The sequence below is a fragment of the Aulonocara sp. 'chitande type north' Nkhata Bay genome, linkage group LG7 (genome assembly GCF_057382095.1).
Source record: "Aulonocara sp. 'chitande type north' Nkhata Bay isolate Kocher_YH1m ecotype deep benthic linkage group LG7, A_spYH_male_GT1.1, whole genome shotgun sequence".
Taxonomy (NCBI): Eukaryota; Metazoa; Chordata; class Actinopteri; order Cichliformes; family Cichlidae; genus Aulonocara; species Aulonocara sp. 'chitande type north' Nkhata Bay.
The window spans coordinates 47,342,174-47,369,420 of record NC_141350.1 but is presented as its reverse complement, the minus strand read 5'-3'; the positions used below and the strand labels follow the sequence as shown (position 1 = coordinate 47,369,420).

At 38.2% G+C, this 27,247-nt stretch overlaps 1 protein-coding gene and 1 long non-coding RNA gene across 2 annotated transcripts in view; one reads left to right on the top strand and one right to left on the bottom strand.

The window, feature by feature from the left end:
* Positions 1 to 27,247, top strand: part of astn2 (astrotactin 2) — a 290,807-nt gene that overhangs the window by 149,510 nt on the left and 114,050 nt on the right. Inside the window, exons 8-11 of the mRNA XM_086300869.1 lie at positions 1,308 to 1,392; positions 2,263 to 2,337; positions 4,742 to 4,879; positions 17,320 to 17,470. Coding sequence (XP_086156995.1) covers positions 1,308 to 1,392; positions 2,263 to 2,337; positions 4,742 to 4,879; positions 17,320 to 17,470 — 449 coding nt within the window. The remainder of the gene's footprint in view (positions 1 to 1,307; positions 1,393 to 2,262; positions 2,338 to 4,741; positions 4,880 to 17,319; positions 17,471 to 27,247) is intronic.
* On the bottom strand, positions 66 to 27,043 carry LOC147326023 (uncharacterized). The gene is made up of 3 exons (XR_015130405.1): positions 26,752 to 27,043; positions 5,317 to 5,382; positions 66 to 2,395 (listed from the first exon to the last, which is right to left on the bottom strand). It is a non-coding gene; the product is annotated as an uncharacterized LOC147326023 (long non-coding RNA).

Sequence of the window (27,247 nt, the reverse complement as noted above, 5' to 3'; positions counted from 1 at the left end):
CTGTCATCATTTTAAGTGGGGGAACTTGCACAATCGGTGGCTGACTAAATACTTTTTTGCCCCACTGTAGACGTAGCGTTTTGTGGGAGAAACGTTTCGTCACTCATCCAAGTGACTTCTTCAGTCTCAGCTGACTGCAGGTTTCCCCAATCTTATAAACAGTACGTTTGCATAATGACTGAAACCAGCCCACTGAAGGAACAATGGGCTGGGAGGTCAGTTCCTTAATCTTAATTGTGCAAATTCTCATGACCATTGATCAACAACCACTGACCAAAACCCACTGATCAAAGACCACTGATCAATGGCCATGAGTACCATTCAGAGAGAGTTGGGGAATGGCTGCAACCACAGCATTGTAAGATGGCGAAAGATGTACCCTTAGGCCCCCTCCTCGATTCAGAGATGGTCTTTCGCTTTTCACGTAAATGGCCTCCTTGACTCTGCGCTCAAACCAACGTTCCTCCCTGTCCAGGATGTGTACATCCTCCTCATTGAAAGAGTGTCCACTGGCCTGTAGGTGTAAATAGACTGCAGAGTCCTGGCCTGACGAGGTAGCTCTTCTGTGTTGTGCCATCCGCTTAGCCAGAGGTGGTTTGGTTTCCCCGATGTATAAATCCTCTACTGTTCAGCTGGCTCACAGCTAGGGGTCCTGAGACAGATGCCCTCTGTCCATTGAAGATGAGGCTTTAAACTTTCTTTTGGTTCCCTTTTTCTATAGTTAGGGCTAGATCAGGTGACCCTGAACTCACCCTTGGAGATTTGGGATCATCCACTGTGAGCTTCTCTTTTAGTTCCCACTTTTTATACCTGAATATTATTGATATGACAGTATTACATATCATTAATTGTCGAATTTCTCCTGCTGTTTATATGTTGTCTTTTTTGTTGTTGTTGCTGTGGTTGTCTCCATATGCTATTATTTTCTAGCTCCACTTTCCCCTTGACAACCAAGCCATTCACATAGAAAACTGATTATAAAGAATATTTTAATTATGTTCTCTCTCTAATGGTGTAAAGTCTTTTCCTTTCAGTATAAAGCATCTTGAGACGGCTACAGGCATGAACTGGTGTTAAATATATACAACTGAAGTATTGAATTGTAATCTGGAAGTAAAACAGTAGTGAATATGGCAATTACTGCACATTCAACATGACAGAAATAAATCTAGGTACAATATTTGCCTGAAAAGAATTAGGTTTTACATCATGTAACATTTAGTTTGGTACATCTCTAATAAATGAAGAGATCAGGGTGATAGATAAATATCTGCCACTGTGCATGTTTGTTTTTCTCTGTACGGCAGGAGAATGTAGCTGTCATGAGGGTTATTCCCCTGATCCCGTTCATAAGCATCTCTGTGTGCGCAGCGACTGGAGTCGCAACGAAGGGTAAGTTGTGTTGTGTGTAGTTATTCCACTAATATATAGAGATTCACTTGTACTTTACAACCTTACGCATGACTTCAGAGCCGGTAGTACAACCACATCATTGCACTATATTAACTTTATCGAAAATAAAGGTGAGCTGTTCACTGTGATGGATTTGCAGTTCTCTGCAGGATGATCATCTCAGTATTAAAATGAAAAGAAACTTAGAACGCTTCCTACATGGTTTGGAAAATAGCAGTTTGTAGTTAATATGATAAAACATACACTTCTACCAATACAGGCTTGAAGAAGTAGTCTTTTTAAAGGGAATCGGGTGTATAGGTTGAAGAAATTAGAAATGAGAATCGACGTTATTGACAAAAAAACAAAAAAACAGGAGTGGAGGGCTGAGATGAAATGCATGAATGGGAAAGAAGTAAAGTCACTGAAGAGTGCTTGACAGGCACTGAAATGATCCCTCTGACTCTGACCTTGTTTGACACTTAGCTGGCCTAACCCATCATTGGTCTCACATTGTTACTCACCAGCACCTGTCATCCCCTGGATTCAGTCCAGTAACCAATCAAATGCCCATTGCTTTTTCTTTTTTTAAGAGTAGCAGCAGACACAGTATAGTCTTGTACAGCAGACAGAAATGTTAATTAAATGACAGTTTTTCAGTTTTTGTATTCAGATATGTTTTATACATAATATTATATACACTTTGAAGTACTTAAAATGCTGAACTAAAAGGCTTTGTGCATGAAAAACAACAATATAAATGAGAAGACTTGATGGAATTACATAAAAACATCTGTTAGATTATTTTAAAAATGCTGATAAATCACTGTCTTTGATCATGCATTCCTTTATCGTCTTTCCCCTGTCAAGTCCATGGCCATATGCTAACTTGGAGAAAGGGTATGACCTAGTTACAGGAGAACAGGCCCCGGAGAGAATCTTCAGGTAAGACCCTTCTGGTGCACCTCCTCAGCGCTTGACTTGTGCTGGCCATCTGTGGACTCTGTGGACACACAATGGAATGAAAGTGGCATTTCTTGTGTCATCTTGTATGTGTGTGCATGAGTGTGACAGAGCATGGAGATGAGCACCTGACAGATGCACATAGACAAAGGCAAATGGACACACAAGTACACCCCATGGTGGATCTCTCTGAGTGTGTAGAGAATAGCCCAAGGACCAGGCCTGATTGGATTCCTTTAAAATACTTTTACTGGCATTTTTGTTACACTTCTCATCCTTGATGGTGTCATTGTGTTATTTCTTTTTTTCCCCAAGAAGTGTAAAAATGAAAATCTCAGGGTAAACCTGATTATAGAGATTTAAAAGAAAAATCTGGTCAATGTGGTCAATTTTCCCTTTAGTTTTGCTTAACTGTGTAACTAAAGCATGGAATGTTTAAACTTTTGATTTTGTGAAATCTTTCTCGATTTCATGCTCTCTACCCTTCCAATACGTAGGTAGGAACAGCTCTTTGTCACAGTTATCTCACTCCTTATCACAATGACCTTGCAGCGTTTGCCAGCCACTGTGAGTCCACTGTAAGAAATGAGGCGCTAAAGGCAAAATACCAAGCAAAACCCTGTTTCAAGTTGGAGATAGGACTCGGGCATCACTAGCACACAAAAGCAGCAACTAAACTTTTATAGATTAAGCACTGTGTCAGCCGAGAGTCTGCGAGAGAAGAAAGACGAAGGACACCACATACACATACAGCTGCAGAACACAAATAGATTCAGCCGTGAACATGCTGATACAGATAGTCAACAAAGTGAGTAAAGATGAAGCAGTTTTCTAGCAATGCTGTTCTGGGGAGGAGGAGAAAAGACTCTAATGCTCTTCAGCTGGACAGTCTTATGACAGTGAATAGACGAGCTAAACCAAGTGCTTTCACAGATGGGGAGTTTTATAGGAAACCAGGGTTGCTGCTTACATTTTCCTTGAAAAGGAACAATGAAAAAATAAGCACCTTGTGATATGAAGACATGAGGGCCCCATAACAAATATCTTTAAGAACTGAAATTTGTTATTTTAGTCAATATATTGACAGCTGTGTTTTGTACAAGTTGATGGTTTTCCATGTTAATGTTTGGAACTATGATCCATATGAAAGAAAAGTATGGAAATAGTAAATGGACAGGTTCTTATGTAGTGCTTTTCTACTCTACTGGAACATTCAAAGCGCTTTAATCAATTTACCTCATTTTCCCATATTAATACAAGCACTTTTGTTCTGTGCCAAAGTGCAATCTGTCTGACGTTCACACACGTTCACACTGATGAACACATTAGAGACCACCTTTTTTCAATGCCAAAGGATACTTTGGCATGCAAACTGGAACAGCCAGGGATCAAACCACCAATCTTCCAATTGGTAGATGACCTGCTCTACGCCCTAAGTTACAGCCGCCCAGACCTTGTACCCATTCATGTTTGCCAGGTTGTAAGGGTTGTAGGTCAGCAATATTTAACTGGGAATAAAGTTAAATAAAGTAAAGATGGTGGCGAATGATGAAGAAATTCAATAATATATTTAAAACGAGAGATTGATAGCAAATACATAATGCGAACCTTCTTGACAGGCCCTGTTTTTCTGGGATTTTGTGGCCTACAGTACCTGTCCAGATGCATTTGAGTGCATTATGCAAAGCTAAAATGTGCTCTGCTATTATCATATCTGATGTTGTGTTTTCCCCGGAAACATGTCTGCAGGGTTGCCTGTTATGGCTATTAATCTTCACTCATAAGAAAGGTCTCTGGCAAAATCAGATTATATTCATAACACCCTGACCAGGTCATATAAACTGCATTCATAAGCAATGAACTGGACTTACATTGAAGGAGGAGAAAATATGTTAAGCAGTGTTGAAACAGTATTATCACTATAAGCTTGAACTTATTTTCTTGTTCACTAAAAAGGTTTACTTGACTATAGCATATAGTCACACATAGTCTTCATAGTTAACTTTCTTCTTACAATAATTATTTAAAAAAGGAAAAGAAAATTACAAGACTTTTTTTAATATGTGTTCAAATATCTTTATATGTTTTATTCTTCTATTCTATCACATAATAAATGATGCAAATAACTGAGAAATTGCCCATGATCCGTATTAAACATACTTCAAATTCTACATGTGAGACCCTCACCACACATCTCATATTTTAAACATATGTTTTTCATTGTTGTTTCATTGTTTCATTGTTGTTTTCATAGAATCTTTTGTATGTTTTTCTATCTGCAAATACTGCTGTGTTTGCACACAGTGTGTGCTTTTGTGTAAAACAAATTGTGGTTATGTGATGGTAATGCAACTGGCATTTATGTCTTGTGATCATGCCAACACAGATCATTCTACAGTCTGGGCCAAGGGCTGTGGCTGCCTGTCAGCAAAAGCTTTGTTGTGCCACCGGTGGAACTGTCAATCAACCCCATTGCCAGCTGTAAGACAGACGTGTTGGTTACGGAAGATCCAGGGGAGATCAGGTAAGTCTGACTCAATAACAAGTTGTGTCCAGCAACTGAAACAACCGGGCGCACTACCAAAAATGTACAGCTGGAAGATATTAAGAATGCTTTGGAGCCACAGCATTTTTTTCAGACCGATACGTTTTGGTTTACTTGACATGAAGTATCCACGTAGGTACTTTTGTTGCAAATCCCCTGGTTGACTGATGAAACAATTCTGCACTCATTTTACATTTTCACTTGTTTCTTCACTTTTTCCCAAAACACTTGCATTTCTATTCGGCTCCCGCGTCTCTCTGTGTACCTGGCCTGTACCGCTATACTCGCTGTCTTTGGAATATCCCCTTCCTTCTTTCAAATGATCTAAACATGTAAAGTACAGTTCAAGTACGACACACCTAAATTAAGCATACAGTATGTAGTTATATAGTATTGTTGAATTAATTCTCGATTACCTGTCACAGGCTGGCAAGCTGTCGAGGGTGGGACAGGTAGGTGGGATAGGCTCCAGCACCATCACCCTGAAATGGATAAGTGGGAGAGAATGGATGGTTGGATAATTCTTGAACACATTTGAACCCCTTCTGAGCTTCAATTTGCTTATCAAAATGAATTTAAATAAAATCAAATATCACATCTTCAGTATTCATGATCCCTTAGCCATTCAAAACATTTGAAGTAACATTTGTCACTTCACACACCGGGTTCTTATGCTTTTGACGATTGTGAAACTAAAATGTCTGCAGTTCACATTTTGGTTCCATCATCTCATAATATGACACCAATGTGGAACCTCTGATAAGTAGTTAAAGCATGCTAGGCTGGTGAAAATGTGTATGTCAGCTCAGGTTTCACTAACAACGTCACTCTGGCTTCTTGGCTAGCATTGTGTTAGTGTGCTGTCTGTGCAGATGCTTGCAAGTGCATATACATACATGTACACTTGAAAGGAAGCACACATGCATGATGCTAATTCTAACCTTAACCCTAACCCTCAAGGGAAAGTTATTCTTCGGTGGCTACAATTTACAAGTCTTTGTTACACAGCTTTGAAAAAGTATATCAGGGCAACTATGTAGGAAAGTTTGTTTGACTGACAAAATTATGTTTGTTGCCAGTGGTAAATGTTTTTATTTGAGCCATTTTAAATTATAAATGTATTAAAATTATTAATAAATTATTAAATTAAATGATTAAATTGTAAAACTTTACTCAGATTAAAATAGCTTATTTTCATTTTTACTGTGTATAGATAACGGGTCTACAAACTCAATTTGTTGTGGCAGTTCAGTTGCTCTGATAAGGTATCATGGCCAACTAAAAAAATTAGCTAATGCAGCAGAGTTCACTGCAAAAGGAAGTTTTTTTTGTTTGGTTGTTTTTTAATTATATAATTTCAGAAGCTTTACATTTGAATAATTGTTTTGTCTTATGCATGTGTATGACATCAATATTGTAAAAAGCCATTTAATCTTATAAAAAAAGTGTCTGATCGCTCTAGCATTTCTCAAACTCCTATAGCCGTATCATATATTGTATGCTGAAAGTGTCACAGGTAACACTGCACCACAGAAATCAACCCATAAATGGAAAAAAACAACCTGATAAACATCAGAAAATGTTCACTTTATCTGACTGGTGGATTTTTTTCAACCATCTCTGCAGTTTTGTTTTTGATATCAAATTTTCAAGTAACTGTTTTGTAATACAAAAACTCTAAATTGGAGTAATTACAGAGTACAAATGTTATACATTGCTGCATAAATCTGTTTTTCACAGGCTTTATGAAATTGCCTCAGGTGCACAGAAATCCCAAGGCAATTGTACACATGCTTATTTTGACGGAAGTGGGAGCATGCTTCTCGATTAATTAGCCCAGGTTTTTCATTTACTTTGAAATACTGCTATAATCAGTGATGTGGGGTAAAAAAAAAAGAGGATATTTTTGTAGAGCAAAAAATGTTTACAGCCATATTTCTGCCACATGCTGATCAGATCAGATTCTGAATATTCATAATTGAATCGTGAAAGATCAGCCTTTCCATTTAGCCAAGAGGAAAAGCAATTATTTTAAAGCAATTATCTCCTTTGTGCATTTTGTTTTTCTTGACTTAAGTGCCACTGTTACTGCATGATGAATAGATCTTGGTGGGTTAAGCACAATTTTAGTTGGAAATTGAACACTTCAGAGAGAGCAGGAGCTTAGCTTTTGTTTACTTTGCAGCACAGGGGTTCGATTTAGGTTAAGGTGTAATGTGACTTTATGAAAGTGCCATTTTCACATCCTGAAATTACACCTATAGCTGCTTTTCGAAAGCACATTCTGCCTCTCACTATGAAAGCTGTTGTTGTTAACTTCTAGATGTACTCTATTAGGCTATATCTAAGACATACAGTATTAAACATTAACCCTTACACATAGAATCACAACCATTTACACTCGCCATCCAACATTATTTTCCATGTTCCAAGACTAATTTTGAAATAACCCCTAGAATAATAAGTCGATGTGCTGTATTTAGTTTATGATTCGTTTTCATAACCACTGGAAACTAAACAACCTGTCACACTGTCATGAATTATGCAGGCAGCTCATTATCCAAAACATTTTTGTGGGACAAAGTCCTATGGGAGCTTTTGGGGTTTCTTGCTGATGTTCTTTCCTTAAGTGCTTGTGAAGGCACTGATGTAGTCAGTTAGTCATGATAGACATGTTGATGTTGAAAGTGGTGAAAAGTAGTGTAGCTCTGACTTTTAAAAGTATGCGTCTCCATTTTCCATTTTACCACTGTCATTCAGCTCACAGACACTGTATATATGCATATACATATATGCAGTATATAGTGACAGTCATGGTAAGTGTCAACTTGAACTTACCTTTTCATGCTATAATATCCTAAATCACTTTAGGTGTCTTTCTCTTTTTTAAACCAGCTTATTATTTTTCTATTTCTTGTATTCCTTCATACAGTGACAAATAACTTTTGGATATCCTTGGGAGCGAGCATCGAAATCATAGAGTAATTCATTTTTGTTCCTTATGGGTAAGCAAATTAGGGCATGAATAGCAGTGCTGCCTCAGATAAGCAAAGTCAAGGCCAATCTTGGCCAGAGGTAATGGCATGTTCTTTTTTTCTGTGTGTATCTGTGTGGGTGGGAGTTTTGTTACTTTTTGTTATTATTATTATTTTACTCTCATTTTCTCATCACAAAAGTGGCAAAAATAGAGACAGTCTTTACTCAGATACTCTGTTAAGTTAAAGTGAATAGTACAGGCTCTTAAAAGTACTCTAAATAAGAAAGTAACAAGTATCTCTTTAAAGGACATTTCTACCAGCTATTTATTTGTTTTTACAAAGCTAGCCTGCATTTTAGGAAAATATATTATCAGTAAAGTAATATTAGTAAATCAGAATACAAATGTTATTCCGATCTAAATTGTAATTTTTAAAAAATGTACTCATCTTGAATCTGTTATGCAGGACACAACCAGTGAAGCAAAATTAAAAAAAACAACAGCTCAATTTTCTCGGCCTTACTTTGTAGAGGATGACTTTGCCTCTATGCCTAAACAGCAAAATGACTATAGTCAAGTGTTAAACTGGAATTCAGCAGGAGGGAGTACCCAAGGTTTGTTGTATCTTCAGTTGTAGTGGCTTCGTGTGAGGAAAACACAACTCACAATAAGAAGCAATAAGGAAGCACACACCTCTACCAAAGCGGCTCGCTCTCTGGGAAGTATTTATTTGTACCTTTTAAACATATTTTAGGAAGTTTGTAATGCAGTGAAAACAAGTTCAAAGTGCAGGTGTTTGTCCTGTTGAAACTCCTTTGAATATATTTCACATTATTTTGAGTATCATTGTTTATGTGGCTATAATCCATGTGCAGCATTAATTTCAATGTTTGAAAAAATAATACTAATAGAACACCATATATGTATCAAAGTTATGTATTTAAATGATTATAATCTTTTAAATGCAACTCATGCCAACTTGTTGTTGTCAGTCTACAAACCTATTGTCATTTTATATCTTTTATATCTATATCACTGTGAACTTCAGATCGATCTATTTATTGACCTTGTGATATATTTTAAATCTTGATACTTTCTTTAAGGTAACAATACACACCACACAAGTTAGAAGGGTTTTTTTTTATTTTCAACCAATAAATCAGTTGACCTTGAAGATCTTGGTGGATGCAAGCCATTGCTAACATCATACCACTCTTCAGCCTTTTATCAGAATTCAAGATTTTTTGAGCTGCTGTGCTTACAGGCGTAATGACATGCACATCAACAGGCAAACACTATCAAAAACATAACTTCCTTTGCTGAGGTAATAATTTTCTGTTGGTAACTCCAGTAGTTTTTTGTGTGCATAATGTGATGAGCTAACCTGTGCTCCTGCTGCTCTGAGGTTTACTGCTCATTGTGAATAAACTGAAGGCAGCAATATGTAAGTAAAGTTTTAATGACACAAGATTTAAAATACAGTATGTTGCTGGAATGTTTGATACATCCATTCATATCAATACACTGCAACAAAAAGTGTCGATGCAGAAATAGATTAAAGAGCCTTCCTGATTTCTCTCTCAGTACATATATTCATGGTAGTTTTAAGTGATGCACACTTCAAAGGGGAAAGCAAATAACCTCTTCTGTTATTCATCTATAAAGGAGTTTTTATATTGTATTTTACACCAAACTGTCTATAAGACCATCAAAATGTATTTCAGTTTTTCTCCCTTTAGCCCTAACCCTTAAACTTCACATAGTCCCTGGTATTTAAAGCCAGACGCTGCAAGGAAGATTATTTCTGGCAAACATCAATACTATATTTCTCTATATTTCTTTGCTCTTAGCTCTGGTTCATTATTAGCATCAATTAGTATAAAATTCATTATTCAAGAATCAAAGGTGTAAGTACAGTACATGCAACATTTTGAAATTGCACATAATTCATAAAGCCATAAAATAAGAGCTAATACTAATTTATTTATCTACATGGACTTCTTTGTGTGAGCCAACTAACAAGCACAAATGGTGACTTAGCTATTAGTAAAGACTGTCTTTATCACTACTTTCTGTTTAATGTAAACACATGTTATAGTATTAACATTCAATCTGGGATCCATGTACAAAGCCTAAACATTTTTTTTGCACTGTTCTGCTGAGTTGAGTGTTTGATCTTGTTAGCGCATCAAAAACTTAGCGTTGACATTTAGGTTGATCCTTTTATTTAGCTCAATGCATTCAATACATACAGTTCTTTTTATTCAGTTCTCACGTTGTCATATTTTTGTTTTTTGTAAGTTGTTGATATTTAAAAGTCAATTCTCCAACTCACTGCCTTACTTACTGCAATTTAAAGCTACCTAGTTATTGCATTTCTACTGATTTTTGTTTAACCGAGGTCAGTATTCAGAAATGTTTCATGGAAACCTAAATACAAAATGATTTAGGCCCCTAAACTGATCTTGAAAATAGGATTTTTGTCAATAAGGAATAATATAGTAGCTGGTGACACCTCAAGCTAGTGATTAATGATCTCACTCAGCATGATCAAGTGAACCATCAAAATGTGCCATTGCCAATAATTTAATACAACTGCAACTGTGAGTTTCAGACCAGGAAAAACGGACATAAATTCACTTCCACACTCTCCAAATATACGTCAAAAAATGTTTTACAACTACATAGTCAAATCAAACAATTGATGCATCAATCTTTATATTATCACTTACATTTACCTGCTTTTTTCATTGACTACATTTTTCCCTCAGTGATTACAGAAAGCCCAAAGAAAATGCACTCTATTCAATGTCGAAAGTGCTTGATGAGAGTCAGCATATTTGTGAAGAGCCAGGGCAAGAGCATTAATCAAGTGCAGGGGCAGACCAATAAGGGGCTCTGTAATCATGCTGGAGCAGCGCTCTAACTTTGAGCAGAGTCGCCTGGTCATTCATCATCAGGAAAAGCAAGAGGCAGAGAGAGAGATTAATAACAAGTACATTAGTCAGTGTTTAGCTGCAATCATTGGGCTTCTGGGTCAGGCAACAGTCACAATGCCAAAAGAGATGATCTTGATTAGGTAATGGTTTTGAAATGGATATAAGTGATTTACAAATCACTGAAACACTATTAAATTTATAATTAGCAATTGTTAAAAATCGGGTGGTGGGAAAACACCTGTTTTAACATCAACTTGTTTAACACGTTCTCTGCCTGACAAGCCTGTCTGTCAGGCAGACCAGTTTACCACCCAGGCTGCTTTATTCCTGTAGCCAATGCAGTATGTATAAAATGTAGTTTGACAGGATCTTGCTAAAATAAGCAAGGCCTTCAATGGAAAAAAAAAAACCATCATCTGCACGGTAATATTCAATTTAGCCATGCTGTAAGGTCTAATGCTCCCCAGTACTATCACAGATGATGGATTTTGCATTTTATGAACAAGCTGGGTGGTTTCTCTCATCTTTCATGCAGAGGACTGACCCTCCATGATTTCAAAAATAACTTTATATCGCAAGAATGCTTTTCACTTCACCTCATTCCATCTTAAATAAACCTGGCTGCAGAAAATGTGTTGTCTTTCTAAATATTATTATTATTATTAATAATAATGATGATGGATTGCATTTATATAGCGCTTTTCGAGACCCTCAAATATATTATTGTGGCATTTTAGAGTTTATAAGTTTATTTTAGAAATTACATTTCTGTTTGCACCAAAACATTGTTGCTTTCCTGAACCTGTTCTGTGTTTTCCACTAAAGGATCATTCTTTGTTTTTACATACAATGGCACCTTAGAGTCATATTCGATCGTGAGCATTCAAAACTGCCTTTCTGCCTTGTCTACTTCCTACAAAGATTTCTTCAGATTGACTGATAGAAGACATGATGAAATACCAAAGAAAAATTCTGTCTCTGGTTCATCTTGTATCATGCATTTTTTGTTTGTTTGCCTGTTTTTAAACTTGCTATTTACTAAGTCTATAAGAAGAACTGGTTAGCATGCATCTCACAGCTTAGGTAACCCGTTATTTTTATCTGCCTCACCTTACCCACCCTCTGTTTTCGTCTGAATTAAGGAGTCATTTGTCAGTGCTTTCAGTACCTTGCAGAAGGAAACTGATGCTATGAATGCCACGTGGTGTTTTTAATTCAGAAAAACTCTTTTTGGTTGTTTGTTTGTTTGTTTGTTTGCTTTTCTGTATTTGTTTTTAATTACATTTTAGCGCAGGACAGTAGCAGTACTAAATTTCTCTGGCCTCAGAAGCAAGGAGCTACCCACCCTTCTCCTGTGAGCAATTACACATACTTGACATTGACATTGAGCAACTGTCTTAGTTGCCTCTCATCCTTTCCTCACTGTATGTACCTGTGTGTAAAAGAATATCGTGTGTGTGTGTGTGTGTGTGTGTGTGTGTGTGTGTGTGTGTGTGTGTGTGTGTGTGTGTGTGTGTGTGTGTGTCTATAAATTGATGTGCAAAAGTTTTGAGCCCCACTCATTTCTTTTTGATTCCACAAAACCAGATCAATAATTCCCCAGGCTTTCTGAGGATCTTTTGAAATTTTTCTTTGGACATTGACTGCTTTTTCACTCATGTTCAGTCCAGTACCTGATGATTTTCACAGGAATGTCTTTTTCGTTTGCTTGTTGGTTTGTTTGCTAAGCCACCTATTGCCAGCCTGTGAATCATTCGAGCATAATGAACCAGTTTTGGTTCCAAATCAACAAAAAAGATAACTCAGTTTACAGGCATAAAATGGTATTTTTGCGCCAACGAGGTTTTTCCCAAACACCTATAAACTGAAACTGTGGCAAGGTGCAGGCATAAAAAAAAGCAAATGAGCAGTATCTAAATGTGATGTCCATAAGAAATAGGACACAATCCAGCAAAGACCTGACACAGGACACGTGAGATCAATCTCCCTCTTCTGCTCATTCACCCACCAATGTTCACTGAAGCCTCATAGGAAATGGTGTCAGTGGAAAGGTGGCTATCCAGAAGCTAAGGGAGTGAAACAAAAGGAACAAAAGGAAAGACTGAACTATTCCAAACTGGTCGGAAAATCACTGACAACACGTATAATGGAGTGATGAGAGAGGTAGAGGAGTGAGTGTTTACAACTGCTTCTGAATACCTAAAGAAATTACAAGAAGCTTGGCTAAGAGAGTTCAGGATATATTGAAAAATAAAGGTGCGTAAACCAAATATTGACTTTCAAACTTGCTTGAATTATGCAAATTCATTTTTGTCTTATATACTGCATTCCAATTTATGTTTGACCATGTTTCAATAAGTAATAAATCATAAAGAAACTGCTGCACTTGTTTCCTATTTTCCAAGTGAAACATAAATAAATCAGGGTTGGCTAAAGTTTTGCACAGTTTAGCAGATAGAGCTGCATAATGGAAGCATAAAAGATGTAAATTTAAATTCTATTTCCCTACCTTGTATATATTCGGTATACAAAATAAACCATGTATCTGCACCTACTGCCCTTTTTTCAGGCATATACACCATGTTCACTCAAAAGCCGAACAAGCAGAGCGTCTTTTAGTATCCAAGGTGACTCATGTTTCCTGCTAAGGAGTGTGGCATGTGCATCCAACAAATTCAGTTTTTATTAATAACCAACCATGCCCTTTAATCCAGACTGCCCACTAAAGATGAGTGTGATGTTATGCAAGGTCTACATTTCATAAATGAAGGGTTACTGGGTCTAGTGGATGGGGAAAAAGGTTCGTCTTTACATGCTTGCATAAAAAGTGCTATAGAGATATCTTCAACCACTACAGTTTCAAATGTCAAAGCTTTACAAACTGAAACGTCAATCCAAGGATAACAGGCCCTGTCAACAAGAGTGTTTTAATTATTTGTAACATATAACTTTATAGCACTCTCGATGCTGTTTTAAGTATTTGTAATATACATAAATGAATTTTTAACATCCAAAATATTATGAAATAAATATACCATTTAGCTTCTGCTGCACTTTGGCAAACTCTTTCTCCACTGTTTGCCTGGATTTTTGGTTCATGAAAATCCTTGTTACTTACCATCCAAAAAATAAGCACATATGCGCAAACAGCTGTAATAGTTCTTCTCTCTGCATTATGCAGCCACATGATGGTGACCCTCACATCCACCTGGAGAAAGTCCAACTGTGCAGCACCCAGCCGGTGATTTGTCAGTAGTACCCACATCGATCTGGCAAATCTCACGATGGACAATTCCTGTGTAGGACTGAGTCCACCGTCTATCAAGGAGTTGGTTCCAGAGCCAAAGCTGTGAATAATGTTGAGCCCAACTGCATTTTGTTGGTACCTCTCAACTTCACACACTAAATTAGGCACCTTCCCCAAAGGGTCGTTAAAGTCGATGTTGTAATGGCGAACTTCCTTGCCATTTTCTCAATGACAACAGCTGTCTACTCTTTGCCGATTAGGTGTTGCAGTGATCCCACCGTTTGACTTGCAGGGTCCTTGGCTCTGGAACAGTGGACCTTCTTGTAAGATAATCATTGCCCTGCTTTTCTTAAGAAAGAGATTGCTTAAGAAAAAAAAATGAACAAAAAGGCAACGTGAGGTTCTTTTAGGTATGTGAAGTACGTTTAGTGACATCATGTCCCAGAGTTTTTTCCTCAGTAATTCCAGCACACTAAATGTGTGTAAAAGAGAAAAATACATCTTGTTTCCTGGTTGGTTTTCAGACTTCATGGATCTGCGTATATAATTAGTGTGCAGAGAATCATTTGTCAGAGTCCCTGTGCCTAAGGCCAAACGGACACCCCGATGAACCCTCCAGAAGGAGTAAGGAGTAGCTATAAATAATTAACCTGACCATAATCTTCAAAGATATTGGAACTGTTTGGCAAAGCTCTAACTTTCTATTTGTTTTTGTTTTTTTGTCCCTCACTTGATAATCCTTTTTTTTACCAAAATAATTAAACTTTCAATGTGGAGAGTTGAGATTGAGGTCCTCTTCAAGCCTGCTGCTCTTTCTCTGGATAATAACAATTAAATATCTTGGCTTTCACATCCCACTCTTCCACAGTGAAACAGTTGATGCAGTTCAGGCACCTTTCGTTGTAAGAACGAGATCTAAGTTTGTTCGAATGGAGTCCTCCTCCGTTCAAATGTGCATCCAGGATGTGTGGGCGTTCTTGTACTCGAGGTAGACAAAAGAAAATAAACTTCATAGCAGTCGACTGCTTTGCTCAATTTATAGCACAAATTAAGTCATTTTTGGCAAACCCATGTGTTTTTGTCAACTAATTAAAAACACATTTAAATACTGTTCCTAAACTTTCTTTTTGTTTTCTTTGTGTTATAAATAAATGACAGCTGCGTAGGACTGACAGTGGATATTACTGCTTCCAATGGCTTCATTCACTCTCACATTCATACACTGGAGGCAAGCTACAGTTGTAGCTACAGTCTGTGGCCCCTCTGGCCATCACCAGTAGGCGGTAGGTGAAGTGTCTTGCCCAAGGACACAACGACCAAGGCAGACAGAGCTGGGGATCTAACTGGCAACCTTCCGGTTACAAGATGAGCTTCCCAACACCTGAACCATGGTCGCCCCATATGAACATTAAAATGATCAGCATGTAGCTGGAAAGATACCTTACATTTAGATTTCACCTATAGAAAATAAATAAAATAAATATAATAAATAATAAATAAAAATAAATAAATAGATAAAGCTGTTTAGATAAAACAGGTTTCTTATTAGAGCTATTTTGCTAGAGTTTTGTATTTAACATTCAGTATGTGTGACCGCGAGGACAGCGAGTCATTTGCTACTGCCACACTATGTCAGAAACATTTTAAATTTGCAAAGTAGACAGTCCCAATGTGTCAGTCAGTGAACCATAGTACTGCACCACGAGAAAAATGTGCCAATTATTTTCCATATGTAGCATACAGTGAAACTAAATTGAAAACAGTTATTAAACCTAAACAGTCCCTTAATCGAAAGAGTTATTCCAAATCTTGATAGCAGACGCTATGAAAAAGAAATCATATTGCCTCAGTGAAAAGGTGGATAGACTGTGTCTAATATCTTGTCCATAAATTCTCGCTTACATCAATAAGATGCTTTTCATTGAACGTTCATAGATTTTTTTTTGAGGCTTTGCATTTTATTTTCTCTTAAAGTTGTGAAGGTCAAATGTAGTATTTTTCTCATATTTTTTTCACTATCACTTCCAAGAGATAAATTACTTTTTGATGGTTTATACCCACTTTAAAGATGGCTTATGTTGGACATTTTAATTCAGTGAACAGTAAAATCAATGTATCAGTTACTGATTCAATGGTGCCTAAATACACATGCAAAGACATAGAAAGATAGCCGTAGTGACATTACTTCACAATCCTCCTCCTAAAGCAAGTCATCTGTCTTCCTATCATTCAAAATCTTGTTGCTGTTTCTAAAGTCAAGTCACCCTCACAACACACTGTGGTCCCTGTGGTCCCATTGCAAGAGATAGTGCTTTGTTTCCTTTCAAACAAAAACATGGGGTTTGCTTGCCCCTTCTTTTCCTCTGATAGTAGACATAAAGCATATAGGCATGGCGGAGCATGCTAAACTGCACAGAGCAATGAGCTTGCAGCTTTGTTGTGCCACATTTGGCAGTGGAAATGATCGCACTACTGTCAGTGACACATATATATATATGCAAATGTGGGGATCTCAAGTCAGACTTCATCACAAACTGACCTGAAAACATACTTGAGTTTGTTTTTTTTTTAGTTTTGTTAACGTGGTAGTGGCATTTCTGTAAGAATGGAAATGTCTGTCTGTCTGCATGTCAGACATTTATAGCATACAGTGGATAAAACTTGCTTACTTTGGCCATCTTTTAAATCTTTCGACATTTCTGGTTGTGAGTGAAATATCTAATAATTGTGTGATTAGGTTAGAGCGGTGGTCCTGTACTTCACCTGGTAGAGTGCCCCAGGTACATTATATGGACAGAAGTACTGGGCCGCCTACATATTACACCTACAGAAGACATGGAAACCAATGGCATGAAGCTTCAGGCGCTCAGTTTTTCTGCTGATGTTAATGCTGGAGGCGATTTGGAACAAGCAGAGTGTTTCAACCCTGCCCTGTGATTTTTACATGGTCTGCCACTGTGTGGTTGAGTTGTTGTGGTTCCTAAATGCTTCCATTTTGCAATAATGGCATTTATAGTTGATTGTGGAAAAATAGGAGAGAAGTATAATTTTATAAAATAAATTTTCATTTGAATTTAATTTTATTTAATTAATTTTTTTTTTACGTTTGTTGCCATGATGCCAGGTCTCTCTTGGAAATGAGATTTTTTACCTGGATAAATAAAGGACTAATAATAATAAAACAATTTGTAGTGTTAAAACATACGCAACGATAACTGAACTTTCTTCTTGTAACCCTTACTTTCTTCAATTTCAGGGAAGAGGCCATGATGTCCACATACTTTGAAAATGTAGAGGACCTACTGGCATCTTTTGGACCTGCCCGTGACTGCTCTAAAGATAATGGTGGCTGCAAAAAGAATTTCAAGTGTGTGTCTGATCGACAGTTAGACTCATCTGGGTGCATGGTAAGCAGATGGTAGTAGACTTGCACTACACTATTAATGCTACATTCAAGCCTTCGTTTATGCATTCATGCAAATATTAATCCTTCTCATTTTCCATGTGTTTTATACTGTATATAACTGTGATATCTCCAACACTTTCATATTTTGGAGTATGAATCAAGAGAGAGTGAGAAACTATATAGATCAGCCTTCAAACTGCCAACAAATGAAATGAAATAAAAAACCATCCATCCATCCATCCATCCATCTTCTTCTGCTTATCCGGGGCCGGGTCGCGGGGGCAGCAGCCTAAGCAGAAAAGTCCAGACCTCCCTCTCCCCGGCCACTTCTTTCAGCTGGCCTTGGTGTTCCCAGGCCAGCCGAGAGATATCTCTCCAGCGTGTCCTGGGTCTGCACCAGCGCCTTCCCCTGGTCCGACATGCCTGGAACACCTCACCCAGGAGGCGCCCAGGAGGCATCCTTGTCAGAAACCTGAACCACCTAAACTGGCTCCTTTCGATGTGGAGGAGCAGCGGCTCTACTCTGAGCCCCTCCTGGATGGCCGAACTCTTCACCCTATATCTAAGGGAGAGGCCAGCCACCCTTCGGAGGAAGCTCATTTCTGCCGCTTGTATCCTCAATCTCATTCTTTCGGTCACTACCCACAGCTCATGACCAAAGGTGAGGGTAGGGACGTAGATCAACCAGTAACTTGAGAGCTTCACTCTTACGCTCAGCTCTCGTTTCACCACGATGGACCAGTAGAGCGTCCCACCAATAAAAATAGATAATATAACTTTTTATATAGCTTTTCCCTACTAAAAATGCTCATTAAGAATTTTAAAGGTAACAGTCATCACTTCTATAAGTTTCTTTTCTAACAATGTGACTTACCATCAATGTATTTATATCACTTTGCTAACATGATGTGTCCAAGTAATTCATAAAATTCATAAAAGACTAACATAAAATCAGGAAATCTGTTTACTGTAATGACAATCACAACTGGAGCAATCAAGAAATGGTCCTGTAGTATCTGCACTTTACTTCTTTAAGCCCTTTTCCATACCACTGCTATACTTTTAAATTGAATATGAATAGATAGTGAATGAATTTGTTGTTGGCGCCGTCTTCCATTCATCCTTTCTGCTTCTTAAGCCTTAGTCACATTTTACATGTAGCGTTGTAAAGTGCAGTGCAAAAGTGAATTTCTTGTGGAATACTAACAAGAGCAGGGCAATGCTTCCAGTGCCAGGTTTTAGACAGAAAGGGGTGGACCCAAGTTGTAAAGTAATTAAACTGATGAGCCGTCTCAATTGCTGGAGGCTGGTGTTGTGAGTCATTAAGAGCTTGGATGGGGCTATAAATCGACAGGTCTTTTGGTTGTTTTTGTCGAATAGAGACAAACAGTATAGAGCAGTTTTCTTGTTTACCTTTCCTCTTCTTTCAACTGAAAGAAACATACAGTTGCTACTCCAAGAAAAAATTCTGTTTACAGTATTCATTAAAACCTTGTTAGTGACACTTTTGCTACATTTATTATACAGTGATTACACAACCTGCAGTAATTTGTCTGGCACTGATTACGAATGATGAATGACAAAAAAACTGATTCATGGCACTGTCATTAAGGAGCAATGTACACCATGGCTGGCAGACTTCACCAAGGCAGAAGAAGACTTCAGCACTTTAATGAACATGTTTCTACATAAATCAAGTTATTCTCCCACCCCCTTTGCCAGTTTTTCCCTACAGTTTACCACTAATTTGGTTACTCTGACAATGAATCCATATTAATAAACCCACTCCACCCACAACATTAGCAGCTGATGCTGCATCTATGGCAGCCGTAGATTGTATATGCATATACACTAAACTTGGTCAAGACTGCTGAAGTTGAAATTAAGCATCAGAGTGAGAAAGAAAGTTGATTTAAGTGACTTAGAATGTGGTAATGATTATTGGTGCCAGACTGGCTGGTCCGAGTATTTCAGAAACTGTTGATTTACTGGAATTTTTCCATCCATCTTAAGCGGAAGTACTCTGGGCAAAATCTGCTTGTTGAAGCCAGCGGTCAGGGGGAAATGGCCAGACTAGTTTAAGCTGGAGGAAGCCAACAATAACTAAATTAACAGCTCATTATAACCAAGGTTAGCAGAAAATTTCTTTGGTTAATAGCATATTGGTACATTCAGCTGATGCTTGCATGGAAGATGGCGACTTGTCTGAAAAACACTCGGTAAGTAACCGCCAGTTAAAAAGTGAAAAAGTACCAAACAGAGATCATTCACCATCAACGTAAATGCTGTGTTAAACATACACATACCAGCGCATTTCAAAAGGTGTAAGTTTTACTTTAAGGTGAACAAGGCATAAGGGTAGACCAACTAGAACTGTGACTCAGCAATACTGGAAGAAATAGGCATCTCCAACACCATCGCATATGTCAAATGGCTAGTAGATATAAGACCGGACCACACTACAAGAAGTCTACATGATCAGCATTATGTTTTTTTTAAGTCACAGCTTTGCATATTTTAGTTCCTAACTTTTTGTCTTTCTTCCTTTAATTGTTAAACTGGGATAGCATAATTTGTTTTACATTGATCACAGTTATGCTTTTGCTCCTTTGGGCTTTGAGTTTAGTTGAAACTGGTCAGCATTCAGTAATCGCCAAATAACAAGATTATGATTTATTTCTGATGAGTCAAACAAAATTCTATTGTGAGCAGCAGTTGTTTTCCTCTGTGCGGTATAATTCAACCTTCTTTTTTCTTTTAAAAAAAAATCTGGCTATCAGTTAAAGGGTTAGTCAGCTTGAGAAGACTTCTTTTCAACTCACATTTTCAAAAGCTAGATAGAAAAGAAAATACTCTGAAATGATTCCAAACGGTCTCACGCCTCTGTGTGATTAATACTCAGACAAAAACACTGACAAAACCCTCTAGTCTTCAGAGATTAACTCAGAGAATCACAGACACGGCAGTATTATTTGCTTTTCTTACTCTCCTGGGTTGGTGTAATTTTAACCACCCTTGTCAGAATGGGTGCTAACACAGAGCACCAACATGTCACACGGAAGGCTTAAAATCCATTTTCAGAGCCAGTCCCTTAAGGCTGTCTGCTGCTCTTAAGACAGCTGAAATGCATTTGCAATGAATTAAATTCTAGTCAGCCCCAGTGTGTACGTTCGGGAGATATCTGTTATTCCATTTTGACTGTGTTCACTTTCTACAGATTCTTAGAAAGACAGGATGTCACACGCTTCCTTTTTTATCACTTGTCTTAAGAATCACAAGCTGTTCACTTTAAAGCCATTTTATTGCATATTTGTTATGACTTAATTGTAGGAAAAAAAGAGAAGTGGGGGGGAAATTAATTTATTCTGCTTGGTTAAGTTATTGTTCATTTAAATAGGAATTCAAAGTACACCTGTGCAAACTAACCAATGATCGTATAAGAGGCATTAGGGAAAAAATCAGAATCAGAATACTTTATTGATCCCTGGGGGGAAAAAGACAGGGATGATGAAATAAAAGCTCTTTGATTTTAATGTATGTTTTATGCAGGGATTTAAAAGGCAATAAAGAATTTGCCATTCTGATGTCCACAGGCAAATCATTCCACCAGTGACGGGTCTCTAATGGGAAAGAGCTGGTCACTTTTATTTTACCTGGTATTCCTAGGATAGATGAATATATTATATCCATTTCCTTTTTTTAAAAAATCAAGTCGTTATCTCTGTAACCATGGCTTTCTTTTGGTAATTGGCCATTTTCATGCTTTAAATTTGACATCTGATAATGATACAGTGCTTCTTTTTTTTTTCTTTGTAGCACATTGCCATATTCTGCTACAGTATATGTCCTTCCAATGGTAATACTCGTACACTGAACAGATGGAGGGATATTAGTGGCATATTTTTCCTGAGATAATGTCTCTTTTGGGACATCTCTGGTAAAGTTGCTTGAATGTAGTGTTGGCAAAGATGTATTTTTGCCTTTTAGCTTCAAGCAGCAATAAATTCACATTTTCATTTTGGCCTACAGAAGACAGATATTGTTGTCTCCGATGTAATTTTAACTTCTATACTGTCCCTGAATGCAAGAGTTTATTAAAAGATGTGGCACACTCGAAAAATCAAGACTTAAATGATGCCTTGTCAGTGTGGACCCATATTTATGCTTGCCAGCCTCTAGTTTACATCAGTTAACAGAGAGGATAAAAGGCATGTCTGCCCAAACACAACACTCATGAAAACTCTCAAAATCCCATGTATGCCCCTACTAATCTGTGTTCCTTACAAACGAACATCACGTAGTTTCCCCCTGTTCTGCCAAGTGCAGCTCATTGCACCTCATTACATCTGCATTTTGGTGTTTCTTGGTTTAAAGCATTCATTTCGTTCAGATATACACTCAACAAAAATATAAACGCAACACCTTTGTTACTGCTCCCATTCCCCATGGGATGGACGTAGAGACCTAAAATTCATTCCAGATACACAATATAACCATCCCTCCCAAACAGTGGTCACAAATCAGTCCAAATGTGTGGTAGTGGGCACATCTGCTATATTGAGATAATCCATCCCACCTCACAGGTGTGCCACATCAGGATGCTGATCTGACATCATGAGTAGTGCACAGGTGTACCTCAGACTGCCCACAACAAAAGGCCACCCTGGAATGTGCAGTTTTTTGCGCTATTGGGGGTCTGGGGACCCAGAACCGGTCAGTATCTGGTGTGACCACCATTTGCCTCATGCAGTGCAACACATCGTCGCATGGAGTCTATCAGATTGTCAATTGTGGCCTGTGGAATGTTGGTCCACTCCACTTCAATGGCTGTGCGAGGTTGTTGGATATTCGTGGGAACTGGTACACGCTGTCGTATACGCCGGTCAAGCACATCCCGAACATGCTCAATGGGTGACATGTCCGGTGAGTATGCTGGCCATGCAAGAACTGGGACATTCTCAGCTGCCATCTGCCCTGAACAATGTGAACCATGATTCATCCGTGAAGCGCACACCTCTCCAACGTGCCAGACGCCATCGAATGTGAGCATTTGCCCACACAAGTCTGTTACGGCCACGAGCTGGAGTCAGGTCAAGACCCCGATGAGGACGGCGGGCATGCAGTTGAGCGTCCCTGAGACGGTTTCTGACAGTTTGTGCAGAAATTGTTTGGTTGTGCAAACCAATTGTTCCAGCAGCTGTCTGGGTGGCTGGTCTCAGACGATCTTGGAGGTGAACCTGCTGGATGTGGAGGTCCTGGGCTGGTGTGGTTACACGAGGTCTGCGGTTGTGAGGCCGGTTGGATGTGCTGCCATATTCTCTGAAACGCCTGTGGAGACGGCTTATGGTTGAGAAATGAACATTCAATGCACGGGCGACAGATCTGGTTGACATTCCTGCTGTCAGCATGCCAATTGCACGCTCCCTCATTGCTTGTGGCATCTGTGGCATTTTGCTGTGAGACAAAACTGTACATTCCACAGGCATTCCACAACATTCCACAACATTCCACAGGCCACAATTGACAATCTGATAGACTCCATGCGACGATGTGTTGCACTGCATGAGGAAAATGGTGGTCACACCAGATACTGACCGGTTCTGGGTCCCCAGACCCCCAATAGCGCAAAAAACTGCACAATCCAGGGTGGCCTTTTGTTGTGGGCAGTCTGAGGTACACCTGTGCACTACTCATGATGTCAGATCAGCATCCTGATGTGGCACACCTGTGAGGTGGGATGGATTATCTCAATATAGCAGATGTGCCCACTACCACACATTTGGACTGATTTGTGACCACTGTTTGGGAGGGATGGTTATATTGTGTATCTGGAATGAATTTTAGGTCTCTACGTCCATCCCATGGGGAATGGGAGCAGTAACAAAGGTGTTGCGTTTATATTTTTGTTGAGTGTATGTACACACATGTCCCTCTCATGATTTGTTAACCCATCTTATTTTTAACTTTGCACATTTATACGTTACATCACAACTGTACTATATTAAATGGATTAGCTCTAGCTCAAAATCCAGATAAGGGTGGATGTGCTGTGTATATCCAAAGCGCATGCTGTTAACTATCTGGGAGGGCACTATAGCCAATTGATATAAAACAGTATAAGGCTCAGTAATAGAGCCTTACTTTTGAAGCATGGAAAGATACATATTTCTTTTCACTTTTTGTAATAAAAAACAATGTAATATACTTTTTACTTTGGATGAGTGATTGTACCTAGATGCCGACAAGTCTCTAAATAGATTGCAGGATGCTAGTCTTCCAAATGTCAGATTTTGTCAGCACTTCCAAAACTAACAGTGTATGTTTACAGACATCACAGCCACCTGTGCAAATACCAAGCACTAATTAGCAAAAAGGATACTAATATTTGCCAATGTGTACAGGGACATGCAAAACCAGATTTGTCTGTGTTGCACATAAATCTCATATCCCAGATGTCATCAAAACTAGGATAAACCTCCAAACTGGGATATCCCAGTTAAACTCACAAGATGCAATACATTCTTTAGTAAGTTTGTTTGCTCTTAGGGCAATAAAACTGTGGAGCCTAATTTAACACATTTAAGCAGCAGAAGAGCCGCAGGGCATGCATCACTGCCATCTCTAAACTAGATTAGGCTGTCGAATATGCTTTTAAAATATTTGATTTTTTTCCTCTGCCTGCCATTGTTATTTAAAGCTCTCCTGTTTTTTTTCTAAATATATATAGTTTCTTGTCCCGTGGAAGACCCAGTTCACATCTTTTAAACATATTGTTTCTTTATTATCCTCAGCTTTTCACACTGCCTTCTCCAAAATATCTGATTGCTACTAAGTACAAACATCTAGCATCTTAATTTTGAGATGATCGTCATGGAAAAGAGTTCTAAATAGATTATACTCAGTTCCTGATTTAGGCAGAAGCCCTAATGGGTGATTGGGGAAATGACTTGCATTCATTCAGAATGTTAATTTGGAGGGGTGATCTATGTGCAGTGTATAATGTGCAGAAAGATCGGCTACATGTACAGCTATATTTCTTACACACTTTCTTCACTCATTTTTTGTTAATTTCTTCAGGCCTACTTACCCTGCACTTTTACTCCGCAAGGAATTAACAGGAGTGAAATGCCATTAGTCCCATTCTTAATGCTGTCATGAAATTCTCCCTTAAATAGCCCCCAGAGAGTACATACATATGCTACCCTCGATGATGGGTGTTCTACATTGATGTCAAGTGTCTACGTTCAGGGACAAGGTTTAAAGGCTGAACACTAATATAAAAGCCTCAAATCCATCACATTTAAACATGCAGTTAAACCCTCTAAAAGACAAAAAAATATATATAAACACGTTCCTTTAAATATTTAATATATTAAATAACATACAAATTATATAAAATTACCATTTGTTTTAATTATACATTAGTGATCAGCTGTCAAGATGATTTACTAAACAAACAAAATAAGATGCAAGAAAGTTGTGTCTACAAGTATAAAAGTTCTCACTACTGGCTTGTTCTTGGTGTGCTGCCATCACAGAATCGCTTCAGAAGAACTGAGTGGAATTCATTTGTCTCAAATACAAATTGTTCCACTCCCGAACCCTTGTGTCTTTGGAGAGTTGTCCAGGCAGAAAGAGCAAGTAGCTCATGGGCTGCACTAATGGCTAACCTTAAGAACTTTCATTCAACCACAGAGAGCTGCATAGCAATTCTGAATTACAGATAGCTATTCCCACAGCTCTGCTCTAATGTGATGAATAACTCCAATCTTGTCAGAGACTAAAGTGCTCTTCCACCGAATGCTGAACATATGGGATTTTGTGTAGAACACACATGAGCAATGCATAATTCATATTTTTTCTTTTTTGTTTCTGGCTTTGGTTTTCTCAGGAGATCAACAAATGTAATTGAATAATATGTTTTATAAAATCCAAAAATGACTCCTGCAATATAAACAAAAATACAAATTTAAAAAAAGGATAAAATTAAAAGGAAGTGTACCCATACTGCATTAATTTCATCTTCATACAGACAGATATTATAACATAACACAATGTTTAAATTATGAGACATCGAATTATGAGTTTAATCTTCTCATAAGTGGAGACAAACAGCCTTGATCCCTTCTAAGACAGTTCTGAAGCACAGGTGGGTGATGATCGCGTAGGATTCTAAATTGTGCTCTTGGGCCTCAGAGAACTTTTGAGCAAAAATAAAGCCTTGGCATGCAAACCAACAATCAGAAGAACTTTCACCTCTCCTTTGACTAAGTTCAATGCAAGACAGACTATTTTCTGTACTTACTTGAGCACTTGTTAGTGTAGATTATTGAGAATGGAAAACGCATCCTTGAGGCATGAATTTGATACAGAAAAGTGTATAAATTAAAGCCCGACATGTGTGAAAGTGTCAGCTCCTGTGCTTGTTCACTGCCTAGATTGTCCTCACATCTACATTTTTCACTTCATATATACACCAATCAGGCATAACATTATGACCACCAGACTAATATTGCATTGCTGCTAAATCAGCCCTGACCTGTTGAGGCACCAAAATGTTAGCAACAGATCCTGTAATTCTTGTATGTTGTGCAGTAGGGCATCTATTTGTTTATCCAGCACATCCCACAGACACAACACCTAAACACGTTGTTCTGTTTCTTAAACCATTCCTGAAACGTTTTGCTTTGTGGCAGATCACATTACGCTGCTGAAAGAGGCTACCGCCATCAGGGAATACTGTTTCCATGAAAGGGTGTATGTGGTCTGCAGTAATGCTTAGGTAGGTGGTATGTGTCAAAGTAACATCTACGTGGATGGCAGGACCCAAGGTTTCACAGCAGAACATTGACCAAACCATCACACTGCCTCCAGCAGCTTGCTTTCTTCCCGTAGTGCATGCTAGTAACGGGCATTCCCAAGTAACATATACAAATGCAATGGTCATCCATGTGATATTAAAGAAACTGTGATTTATAGATAGGTAGGTAGGTAGAAAGATCCTTGTGGAGATAATAAGTTGAGATAATCATGTTATTCACTTCAACTAACACCTAATAATAATGTAATGACTGATCAGTGTATATAACAACTCATTTTAAGAATTTACTGGTAGATATTTCAGAGCTTTTGGCACACTTTATCTACTAGAAAAGTCTTAAACTGAGTAACGGAGCAATAAGCAAACTACTGGATGTTGCACTAGAGCAGCAACAGCATGTCAGACCAAAGCAAAGGGCACATCTGCGGGACACACTTTTCCATACTTTGTGTGAGACTCACCTGCTTACTTCCTTACTGTGTCACTTCATGTCAAAAAAAGGTACAAAAAGTGCAAAAACTCGCTTGACTTCCACCAGCTTCAATCGATTTAATATTTGTTGCTGCATTTCCTTTTGCTTGTTTGTTCACCATGTTCCACGAAAAATCTGCAAAGCTTTTTTGACCCACGATGATATATTTGCTCGCTTTCTTCACAGCCTCTGGATATGAGCAATACTGTGTAAATGTGTCTCTCCTGCAGTGATGACTGAAAACTAGAGCCAGACCAACTGCAGAACATTGACTCAGTATCTGGGAATGGGGACAAAGGATAAAGCTTCTTTGTACTCCTCCACGTGTGACACCTGGTTATCCTATTTACAAAGGGCAAGTCTCTTGCTAGGAACAACAAAGATATTAAGCAAGATCTGCAAGCTCTCAGGACACTGAAAGAGGACCTGAGCTTAGAGGATAAAGACTGCACCCAGGCCGAATGGGGATTTTTTAAATATATATT